This window comes from Myotis davidii, unplaced genomic scaffold (genome assembly GCF_000327345.1).
Source record: "Myotis davidii unplaced genomic scaffold, ASM32734v1 scaffold19, whole genome shotgun sequence".
Lineage (NCBI taxonomy): Eukaryota > Metazoa > Chordata > Mammalia > Chiroptera > Vespertilionidae > Myotis > Myotis davidii.
Window position 1 is genome coordinate 347,826 of NW_006289854.1, and position 12,256 is coordinate 360,081.

At 41.7% G+C, this 12,256-nt stretch overlaps 1 protein-coding gene across 3 annotated transcripts in view; it reads right to left on the reverse strand.

The window, feature by feature from the left end:
• Window positions 1–12,256, reverse strand: part of VRK1 (vaccinia related kinase 1) — a 48,270-nt gene that overhangs the window by 29,615 nt on the left and 6,399 nt on the right. For 2 of the 3 annotated variants that reach the window (XM_006762709.2, XR_001513670.1), the window contains 2 exons: window positions 8,365–8,529; window positions 2,404–2,459 (listed from right to left, as the gene is read on the reverse strand). In XM_006762709.2, coding sequence (XP_006762772.1) covers window positions 2,404–2,459; window positions 8,365–8,524 — 216 coding nt within the window. In that variant the 5' untranslated portion in view covers window positions 8,525–8,529. Of the gene's footprint in view, window positions 1–2,403; window positions 2,460–8,364; window positions 8,530–10,134; window positions 10,140–12,160; window positions 12,164–12,256 lie in introns of those variants that run through there. The other variant, XR_001513669.1, reaches the window with a different exon arrangement.

A 12,256-nucleotide genomic window follows, 5' to 3' on the forward strand; every position in this document is an offset into this window, starting at 1 on the left:
CGCTCTAGAAGGAACAACTAATCCACAGTGGAAACTCCAAAGATGCAGGAAGAAAGGGTTCAACCAGAAAGGAAACAAGGAATCTTTTTGGGGTAATGGAAATAGTCTGTACTTTAATAGGGGTGGGAATTACAAAGGTATATATACTTGTCAACAGTATTCAAATTGTTCATTTAATACCTACGTATTTCCTTGTAAAAGCTATACCTGAATTAAAATATGTTCAAAACAATCACTAAAACAATTGGGTCCAAAATAGTTCATTCATAAGGAATCACGTATATTCCTTTTGAAAAGAGAGTAAAATAAAACAAATCAAAACAAACAAACAAACAAAAAACATGGGGTAATTCTAATTCCAGAATTCTGTAGCCTTTAGCGAAAGAAAGGAGGGGTGGGAGACATCTGTGGTAATTTGCTCAAATAACAGATACTGTTATCTCCTCTATGTAACAAAAACATGTCGTATAATGTCTGAAAGAACTCTGAGAGAAGGGAGTTACAAATGCTGGTAAGAAAAAAAAAAAAGAGCATAATATATTGATAACAAATAAAGAGCAGTTAAAATGTCTTTTAGTGCACCAGTTTATAAATTGACCTGGATACTCAAGTATGCTATGTCAGATGGAAGGTTGTCAACCCTTACTCATCAATTTATATAAAACCCTAATATGCACATAGACCAAATGGCGTAACAACCTAACAACCAGTCGCTATGCCGTGCGCTGAACACCCGTGGCGGGCATTAGCCACAGCGGATGGAGGAGCATGTGAGAAGGGGCGCCAGACCAAGGTGGGGCACCAGTTGTTGTCATCAGGGTGAGCCTCTGGTGGTTACTGAAAATTCTTTGCTCCCACGCACCACAGTCCCACACGGCGCTCACACCTGCTCCTGACACTGAAGCTGCCGCTCACACCCGCTGCCGGCACCCAGCACCCATCCTGATTGCTCGGCACCGTCAGCAGGTGCAAGCGGTGGCTACCAGCCCCAAACGTCCCTGAGGGCTTCTCCACCTCTCCCTGCTCCTGAAGGGCGATTGGGGCAGCAGCCACCACTGGCACCCACTGACAGCACCAGCTCCGCTCAAACCCACAGCTGGTGCAGGCCCCAATCACTCTGCACCGTCAGCAAGTACGCGTGGGAGTGGCAGAGGCAGGAGCGGGGCTGCCAGCAGACAGGGGACCGGTCGGAAACCGCTCTGCTACCAAATGCCACCATCAAGCCATCTCTCCAGACACCCTTCCACGCCCTCCTTCTCCACCTCTGACCCAAAGGCCTACTTCTGTGCTCCTCCCACCAGACCTGGACCACACGCCTTATTACCTTGAGGCTTCCAGGTCTTGATAGGAACTGAGCGCTCGGTAGAACCTACACTGAACTTTTGCTAAAATGCAGAATCTGTCTTGCCAACTCCAAGTGTCTTGAAGTTTTATTACAGAAAAAAAGACACGTTTAACTTGTGGACAGTGACTCTCAAATTCTCGTCCATGCTAGCGGGGGGGCTCCACGGAACCGGGGAACCAGGGGTGTTCGCAGTGGACATGGGCAGCGCCAGGCCAGCCAAGGCAGGTGCAGGTGGGGGCCGGGGCTGCAAAGCCAAGGCTGCGAAGCCGGCAGCCAGGGGAAGGTAGGCCACCGGCCAGCGGGGCGATCAATCAGAGGGCTCCACAATTACCCCAAAGAGGGAGGCCCAGGCCACCCTCTGCACGGCGATCGATCGGGGGGGCTCCACGGAACCGGGGAACCAGGGGTGTTCGCAGTGGACATGGGCAGCGCCAGGCCAAGGCAGGTGCAGGTGGGGGCCGGGGCTGCAAAGCCAAGGCTGCGAAGCCGGCAGCCAGGGGAAGGAAGGCCTATTCTTGCACAAATTTCATACATCAGGCCTCTAGTTACAAAATAATTTCAATGTTCTCATAGCCAAAAGAAGGTTCAAAGTGATCACAATTCAATAATTTAATTTACTAAAATAGAAGGGGAAAGGAAGAAATTGGAAATACACAGACGTAATTGACCAAGTACTTCAGAAGCAAATGCAAGATAAAATACAAGAAAATTTCATTAAGGTAGTATAGTCTTATAGGACATAAGTATAAAAAAGCATCTCATCTACTGTAAATATAGCTAAACTAAAAAGAATGAGCTGAATATTTTCAGTCCACATCTGCATGCCTCTATGCTTTCACTCATTTTCCCCCAAATACTAGTGCCACTCGAATTCAAGACTTTTTTAATTCAAATTATTTAAAACTATAAAACTACTTTGTATCTCATTAAATATTTATTAACATTATTAAAAACGTAATACCTTATGGTTTAATTAATTCTAGTCATCAAAGAGGATGTTTTGCAAAATAAACACAGTCCTACACTAAATCAACAAAAAAGAAAAAATGTTTTCTTACCACTTTTACAACATAGGATGCATCACTGCCCACCGATTTTGAAGAATTCTTATCAGCTGTTTGAAAAAAGTGATATATGTAGTATCAAAACAAGAAGTAGCATTATGATACATAGCCTATTACTTTTTATTAACAGTTAGGTCTGTATTATCTATATTCCTTTGATAGAATAAATTTCAGTTTCCAAATACGCAGTGTTTCAGCATATCAATACAGTGTATATCATCAACTTTAAGACTATTTTTAATGTTTTAACATGTCAAACTGGAATGTATCTTATAATGGCTGGTATCTTCAATATGATCATCTATTAAGTATGAAAAACTCTAAGTTAAACTTTTAACTTGAAAGTATGCATGGTCTTTGATATGCTAACATACGTTGAGAATTCCCAAGATAATATCTGATGCAATTTCTTACATTTAATAAAGCAAGTGGTTAGAGTGTCAGCCTGTGCACCGAAGGGTAGGCTGCATGTTCAATTCCTGGTCAAAGGCATGTACCTGGGTTGCAGATTCGATCCCCAGCCCGGGTTGGGGCATGTGCAGGAGGCAACCAATCGATGTATCTCTCTCACATCGATGTTTCTCTCTCTCTCCTCCCCCCGCTTTCCCTCCTTCCCTACCATCTCTCTAAAAATCAATGGAAAAAATATCCTTGGTGAGGCTTCACACAACAACAAAAGTAAATGTATATACATATAAATTATGTTTGATGGTGATAAGTGCTATAAGCAGGAAAGAAAGGCAGGCAGTGCTGCGAGATAGTAAGAGAAACCTCACCGACAGGGTGTCACTGGAGCAGTGGTCTGAACACAATGAGCGAATGAGCCATGGAAATGTCAGGGTGAAACCATTCCAGGCCAACCGGCACCTGGCCCTGATGTGGGAGCCCTTGAGATGTCGGAGGAAAGTAGAAAGGCCAAAGTAGCCAGAGAAGAGTGACTGAGTGGAAAGCAGCAGAACACACACAATGCACTTCATTGGTGACATAAAGCTGTCCCTCTATGAATGAGCTGGAAAGCCACTGGGAGTTTGGGGAAGAGGACTGGCAAGGTCAGACTCTGCCTTCTAAAGAATCCTTCAGGGTGCTTGTGGAGAATGGAGAGTAGAGGGCACGGAGCTCAGGACTCGGGTGAGGGATGGCGGTGCCTGAACCTGAGTGGCAGCAGACAAGGTGGTGAGAAGTGGTCAGACTGTGGACATATTTTCAAAGAAGAGCCACAGGCTTTGTGGGTGAACTGGATATGGAGTTCAGTGGGAGAAAGGAGGAAGGATAACTCCTGGCTTTTGGCCTGAGCAACTGGGAAGGGGAAGCTGCTACTTCCTAAGACGGAGAAGACTGCAGGAGAGCTGGTGGGTGGGGTGTCTCAGTTTGAGATGCTTATTCAAGGTCGGATGTTAAACAGGCAGTGGGTATACGGGGTAGGGTAACAGTAGGTTTACCCTGCTTGTATAGAAAATAATACAATAATTGCCCTGGCCGGCTTGGCTCAGTGGATAGAGCATCGGCCTGCGGACTGAGGGGTCTCAGGTTCGATTCTGGCCAAGGGCACATGCCTGGGTTGCGGGCTCCATCCCCAGTGGGGGTGTGCAGGAGGCAGCCGGTCAGTGATTCTCTCTCATCATTGATGTTTCTATCTCTCTCCTTCTCCCTTCCTCTCTGAAACCAATAAAGAAATTTAAAAAATAATAATAATAATACAATAATTAATAAATGATAATACAAGAATAAACTGTTTCACATACTCATTGTAAACCTACTTTGGCTCCACCCTGTACAAGTCTTAGTTTCAGAAGAGTGACACAAGTTAAAAATAAATGAGTCATCAACCTAAGTCATCAATCTACTCACTCCAAGCCCATGAAGCTGGAAGAGCTCCCCAGGAAATGAGTGTAGAGAGGAAAGAAGAAATCCTAGGACTGAACCCTAAGGCATTCTCACGTCAGCAGGTGAAGAGATAGGAGGGACAGGCAAGGTGAAACCAAGAAACTCCAACCAGCTGGGAAGCAGCAAGAATACTTCCGTCTAAAGAAGAAACACAAAGTCATAAAACTGGCTAATGAGTAGAAGGAATAGCCAAGGAACATCGCTTAATACTGAATTAGTAACACAGCAGTCAGATTTTAGCAGTTAGTATACAAAATATTAAAATGAAGCTAGTACACTAATAATACCGTACAGTTCAAATGAAGAAAAAGGGGAAAAGAAGCCCAATAAGCCCTGGCTGCTTTGGCTCAGTGGACAGAGCATCGGCCTGCGGACTGAAGGGTCCTAGGTTCGATTCCAGTCAGGGACACATGCCTAGGTTGTGAGCTCGGTCCCCAGTAGGGGGCGTGCAGGAGGCAGCCAATCGGTGATTCTCTCTCATCATTGATGTTTCTCTCTCTCTCTATCCCTCTCCCTTCCTCTCTGAAATCAATAAAAATATCTTTAAAAAAAAAAAAGAAGCTCAATAATTCATTCCAACAATATGTACTGCAAAATATGCTAGGCACTGAGAACACCATAAGAGCTGTCCATCGTCAAGAAGCACATGTATAACCCTGGGTGGTGTGCTACGTGGTTAGAGCACCATCCCACGCACAAAAGAATCGTGGGTGCAATTCCTGGGTCAAGGGCATGTAAAGGGTTGCAGGTTTGATCCCTACCAATCCATGTGTCTCTCTCACATTGATATCTCTCCCCCCGACCCCACAACGCTCTCTCTCTCTAAAAAAAAGAAAAAAATATCCTCAGGTGAGGATTAACAAAACAACAGAAAGCTTATGTTTATTCTGGAAGGAGGAAAAGTAATTTCCACACAGCATGGATGTACTATGAGGATGAACACAGGACACAGGGGGACCATAAAAAGACAGCTTACCCTGAACTCAGCTTTGGAAAATCTAAACAAAAGACACATCACATACAAAAACCAAGAGGCAAAAGGCAACATTATAGCTGAAACATAGCTTTTGGGGATAAGAGGGATGAAGAAAGTTACTTTGGAACCAGACTGTATGAAGGGTCTTGTATGCCATTCCAAAACTTTGTCGTTTATCCAAGGGCACCAGGGAGACATTAAAAAAACGTTTAAATGGAAGGTCCTATGATCTGATTAGCGGTCTGGGTCACTTAAGCCCCAATGTGAACAAGGAGATGCAAGGGGACAAGACTGAGCAGAGGATTCACTGCTACAGTGAGAATCCAGACGAGACATGGAAATGACCTCCACTAATGAGGTAGAGGCAGCAAAGGTAGAGAGAAATGAAGGGATCTGAGGAGTCACTCAGGTAAAGCGACAGAACTAGATGAGGTACTAGGGGTGTTAGTGAAGGAACACTTGAGAATGTCTGCCTCAATGTTATTCATGTGGATAATCCTCTCCTGTGGGACATCGGGTCCCTTTGTAGGCCACTGGCGACGGGCCTGCACTGTCAGGGTCAAGTCCTAGGCTATAGAGAAAAGCTTTTGAGAAGAGGACTGGCAAGATCAGACTCTGATTTGGTAATCAACAGTAAAGAGACAGTCAGAGAAACCGGGAGACTGGAGGACATCCCTCAGACAGAATATGCAGAAGAAAGGTGAGCCACAGCCCTAGCCGCTTCGGCTCAGTGGATAGAGCGTTGGCTTGCAGACTGAAGAGACCCGAGTTCAATTCCAGCCAAGGGCACATGCTTGGGTTGCGGGCTCTATCCCCAGTAGGGAGTGTGCAGGAGGCAGCCGATCAATGATTTCCTCTCATCATTGATGTTTCTCTCTCTCCCCCTCTCCCTTCCTCTCTGAAATCAATAAAAAGAAAAAGAAAAAAACATTACAAAAAGAAAGGTGAGCTGAAGAAGGAAAGCTGAAGATGACTAAGCACATTGAGAGGGAGGAGGAAGGCCAGAGGGGAAGGTACTCGTCATGAAGACGATGGAAGCAATTTCTATTTGTAAAAGATAAACAGTATCAAGTCCTGCAGAAAACACCCAAAGAAAATGCAAAAGCAACTTGTTTAACTCATGAGCAGAAACTGCTGATGATCTTCGGTAGGGCAGTTATGGAGAGGTAAGCTGGAGGCAGCATTAAGGCAAACCCTCCTCCAGAGTGATCAATCCAGGCTTATAGCAGTGAAGTTTTGTCACGGAAATCTTTCAAACCATCAAATACGAAAAATACTATTAAACGGCATTTTCTGGTGATAAATACAAATACGAACAAAATAGCTAGCACGCATGCAAAAGCAAATTCCCTATTTGCCAAAGGTTACAAAAGTAAAGTAACTAATGCAAAATTAAGAACCAGCTTGTTAAAGACAAGTTTCCATTCCTACTATGGGATGTCCTAACCCACACATTCTGCCAAGAGATGGCCTAATAATCTACCATCTCTAAGTTTCAAGGTCAAACAATATATACCTGACTAAGAAAACTTCTAACCTTTCATGGTTTACAAGGATTTTCACGTTAAATCAGAGATAACCTAGTTCACTGTAATGGGTTTGGCTCTGAACAAAACTAAAGAATCAACACCTATTTCCCACTGACCTAGAGGAATCATATTTATAAAATACTAAAGGCCTGGTGCATGAAAATTTGTAAACTGGGGGGGGGGGGGGGGGGGGGGCCCTCAGCCAGGCCTGCCCCCTCTCACAGTCCGGGAGCCCTCAGGGGATGTCCTACTAATGGCTTAGGCCCACTCCCCGCTCCTGCTCTGTAGGAGGCAACCAGGCTGATCAGGGGAAGGCGCTGTCCCCATAACCCCGCTGCTGCTGCCACTGCTGGCCACGGCAGCTGTCTGAGCCCACAGCTGCCTGAGCCCCTGGCTGCCTGAGCCCACGGCTACCATGAGCCCTCGGCCTCACAGCCGCCGGGGCTCATGGCTGCCATAACCCCTGGGCCTCGCAGCCGCTGTGGCTTTGTCCGAACAGATGTCAAGATGTTCACCCTATTAAGCATATTATCCTCTTATTAGTATAGATGATTAAAAGCAGTGGCTTTTAAGCTGTTTATGACCATATCCCTAGAGACCGGCTAACCCACTGCAGCCCGTGGGTCCTGGAGGAGATACAGCTGCTTGTTTATCTCTGTCAGGGGCTCTCGAGCTTCAGCATGCATGGGCCCTCTAGTTTCTGACTGGCAAGTCTGGGTGGAACCTGAGAACTGGCAGTTCAAACAGGTTTCCACGTGATGCTAATCTACACTACAAAATTAGTATCTAAGAAAGATATTCCTTCAAAGAGAAAAGGGGTTCCACTACTAAGAGCAAAATTTTATAAACCTCCAGGCAGAAATTAAATAATTAAATGATGGACTAGCTGAATCGAGATTAGAGGTGGAATAAGAAGACAGAAATGTTAGAGAGAAATATCAAAAGCAAACGTGAAGTGTCACTTTAATATTCTTGGTGAAGCAGACAACTTTAGAAGTAGTCAGGTAAAATATTTTTTAAATCAACAATTTAGTTAACCTACAGAATCTCGGGATTCCACAGTAGGTCCCCCCAAATTTCAAGGTAAATATGCTAAAAATAGTACATTAAATCAGGACTAATATGAATTTCTAGATTATTCTCCTAATTCCACAATTACAACTTATTAGGGTTGTATAGGAAGAAAATATAAATACCTACAATGGTTAAGATCTGAAAATTGCCAAATTAAACCAAAACAGAGGGAGTAAATCCTAATTGGGTGGAAGTAGGGGGAAAATGTACATCAATTTCTTTGCATCTCAAAAAAGATTATATGGAATACCTTAAAAATCCAAAGCCATGGTGCTCACTAATGACAATATTACAGACACTTTATAATCTTTCTACTGTGACTAAATCAACCATCTTCTCTTCCACTCCTGACAGAGATGCATTTTTGCCTAATCAAATATTGACTGTAGTTTATTAGAAATATCCTGTAACAGCTCAAATTGAGAAACTATTTTGATATGAAGCACACAAATCTTTGGCTTGACAATTCATTAGAAGCGGTCATACACCTACCAAGATATATACAACCAAAGCCACCTTGGCCAATGGGTAATCCTAGTTTCCATTCCTTTTTTGCCAAGTCGGTGATTACCTCCCCAGCTGCAAATTGTTCTGCAAGACGTCTCTTTGCAGGGCCCTGTCTTCCAGCTTGAGCTGCTTTTACACGAGGCATTTTCACTAAAATATAAAACAAAGCAACACTGAGAATTATAATCCCAGAAGTGTTCAAAACATTTCCCACTAAGGAAAGCTTCTGTGCAATACAGGTACTATTCAAATTCTTACTAACTCTAAAATTTAAAGGACATCTGTTCTAATTTATAATCCTCTTGGATTATCTCTTAATTTTGGAGAGAAAACAATAAATAAAATGAGCTATGCACTCTGGCCGGTTTGGCTCAGTGGATGGAGTGTCAGCCTGCAGACCAAAGATTCCAGGGTTTAATTCTAGTCAAGGGCACGGAACTTGGTTGCAGACTCCTCCCTGGCCCTGGCCCTGGCCCTGGCCCTGGACAGGGCTCTTGCAGGATGCGACCTACTGATGTGTTTCCCTCACATACATGTTTCTCTCTGTCTTTCCCTCTCCCTTCCACTCTCCCTAAAAAACAATGGGAAAATATCCTCAGGTGAGGATTAACAACAACAACAAAAAAAACCCTATGCAATTACTTTCAAGAAAATATTTAGTTTAAAGTTCCAGTGATCTAATATCTATCACTAAAAATGCTATTTAACACACAAAAATATGCTCTATGAAGTTGAGGGAAAAGGTGCATCCAATTAGTACGCACACTTTATCATAATGCAGTAAGTTTATAAAGGTCAATACCAATGTGGTAAGAGCACAGTACAGAGATTGAAAACACAAGACAATTAACACAAGGGGAAAGGGAACGATTTTTCTGTACTTAAAAAAAAATAAAGATCAAAATGAAAGGTCACACCACACCCTTAACAAAATTCAACCCAGGATAACCAACACTAAAACACAACTTAATAACATTACTGAACTTAATAGTAAAAGAAAATATTCTCTGAGCACCCAGGCCAAAAAAAAAGGATATTTTATGTGAAAAATAAAATCAGATTGTCATCACTGACAGCAACACTTTATGCCAGGGGGAAAAAAGTAACGTATTTAAGACTTGAAGATAGAAAACATAGCCAAAGATTTTATACTCAGTTAAATTTCAACTATAAAGACTTAAAAGTGTTATCAAAATGGAAAAAGGGAGTCAGAACTTACTACAGAACAAGCATCACATATCCAAAATGACTAACGTAAGAACTGACAGTGAGCAGTAAATAGATATTTACTTGTAGAACCAACAAAGGCAATAAAGGAAAGAATAGAATACATAATGGCTATATGTCTGACAATTCAGATATAGTACAACTATGAAAAATCAAGAGAACATATGCAAAAAAGTAATTATCCAGTAATCATATTGTGGTGATACTTGCTTTTGTTAACTAAGGCTATTGTATGCACAAATGTGGAATAATGCAAATGAGTAATTATGTGATATTTGAATTCTATCATCCCTTTGGATCCTTAAAAATCAGGATTCAAAAATGGAAGAAAGGATACAGATGAAAGACCAAAAAGTAAGGTTGAAATGCTGTGTATCTGAAAATATTCTTAATTCAGAAGGTATCTTCTTTTTTACAAAAACCATACACACACCCCTTTGTATTTCCTCACCCCATTCACAAAAAAGCTTGGAAACAAACCCAGTAGCAATGAGCATCCCTGGTACATAAATTGTATTCTTGGAATACCACTTCTTATTCAAAGAAACCAGACTGAAGAAAGGACTGACTCCAGGTCTGAAGCTGTACATGCACAAGATAGACTTGGAACACCTGTAGTTTCTAGACGTCAAGGAAGCTATCAAAAACTACTAGCGCTACGTCAAATACATCTAAGGAGTCAGCTTGAAAGATGTTTCCACTGACCAAAGATGAGCCAATCTGCGTCAGTAAAGGTAACACCACAATGGCTGAAGACATACAAAATGGGTAAATCCAGGAGTTTATAACAGTAAGAAACCCTAAGCGGTCACCTCTAAAGGATAATATAAAACCACTCAATTTTGAAAAGTGATAAATATAAATTGTACCACTGGGTAATCCACAGAAGATGAGAAATTTCTTTTTACAGAAAAATTTCCGCTAAAAAATGACCAAGAATGGTTTAAGTTAACACCATTCCTCCCTCCTAATGAATTAATGGATCTACACATTGAGCCTTGACAACCACAAGCATCAAAATATAACAGATATCCAGGCATTATATGCCTCCTGATAAAAGAACACAATGCTACCCATGAAGCAATCTTGCCAAAAACTAATTAAAAATAAATAAAAAATAAACCCTGAATCTGATCAAGCCTACCTATTCTCAAGCTATGAAGAGAACAGAATAACATGATAAACCATAACACAGAAAAGCAATCTGCACAACCCTAACTGTGGAAATCTTACAATACACAGAATCCCATTTCTTCACTAAAGGAAAAAGAGAAGAGATGCAGGAAAAAAAAAAAAAAAACCTACATTTTAAAAGGCTTAAAAATAACATGCAAAACAAAATTAAATCAGGCAAACTAAGCTACAGTGTTTAGGGATGCACATTTGAGTGATAAGACTATAAAGAAAAGGAAACGACTACCATAAAAGATAGACGTTACACTGGAAAAGTATAAGAAAGTTGTGAGTAGGATGAGGGGACATAGCTGGCAAAGTTCTATTTCTTGATGTGGGTGGTAATTATAAAAGTATCTTATAATTCATTAAGTCTATATTTGTTTGATAAGGTTTTCTGTATTGGTAGTTTATGGCTATAACATTAAAAAATCGCTGTTCTTATAATTAACAATCATCAAGGGATCAAAACTAGAAATCTTTTCATATTCCATGAGCTTGTCCAATCACACAAACAAAAAAAGGAAGAAAAGACCCCCCCACCGCCACCCCACCCCCAAGTAAAAGCTGTAATTCATTTCCTGTGAACTACGGGTAGCATTTTGCTTTCATTATATTTTTAAAATTACCCCTCTGTATTGCAAATATTCTTCCCAAATTAATTGTCTTTTGATATTGCTAATTTTGAGCTTTTGGATTATACATCATCCTTAGACCTCACCCAGTCAAATTACTTTTTTCAAGTATCTCCCATGTTTTCTTTTAGTTGTGTTATCGTTTCATATTTTGCTGGTAAAATTCTGATCTGTCTACCCTTACAAGGGTCGCGACCCCTTTGGGGGTCAAACGAGCCTTTCACAGGGGTCTCCTAAGAACATCGGAAAACACATATATAATTACATATTGTTTTTGTGATTAATCACTATGCTTTAATTATGTTCAATTTGTAACAACGAAAATACATCCTGCGTATCAGATATTTACATCACGATTCATAACAGTAGCAACATTACAGTTATGAAGTAGCAATGAAAATAATTTTATGATTGGGGTCACCACAACATGAGGAACTGTATTAAAGGGTCGCGGCATAAGGAAGGTTGAGAACCATGGTTTAGAGGCTGGAAATGGTGGCCCATGGATTGGAAATGACTCATGTTTTGTTTGACCTGCATGCACGTTAGTGGACCACATTCTAAAAAGTGGGGGAGAGGAGTCAGATGCCCACATTTATAAATCAGGAGTTTCCACCTTAAGACCGGAGTTGGGGCTTTTCTGAAAAACACGAAATATCTAAGAACACGCAGGAGAGCTGACAGGCTCTAGTCGGCCCTTACTCGTTTTTCAGTCTACACAGTTTTCAATAGCTGGTCGCCTTCACTTACTGACATTATCTGTTTCACCTCTGTAAGCATTTGGGTTTGCACCCTTGGTATAGTTCAATACCAGCTACCGTTTTATAACTGAAGAATCTGAA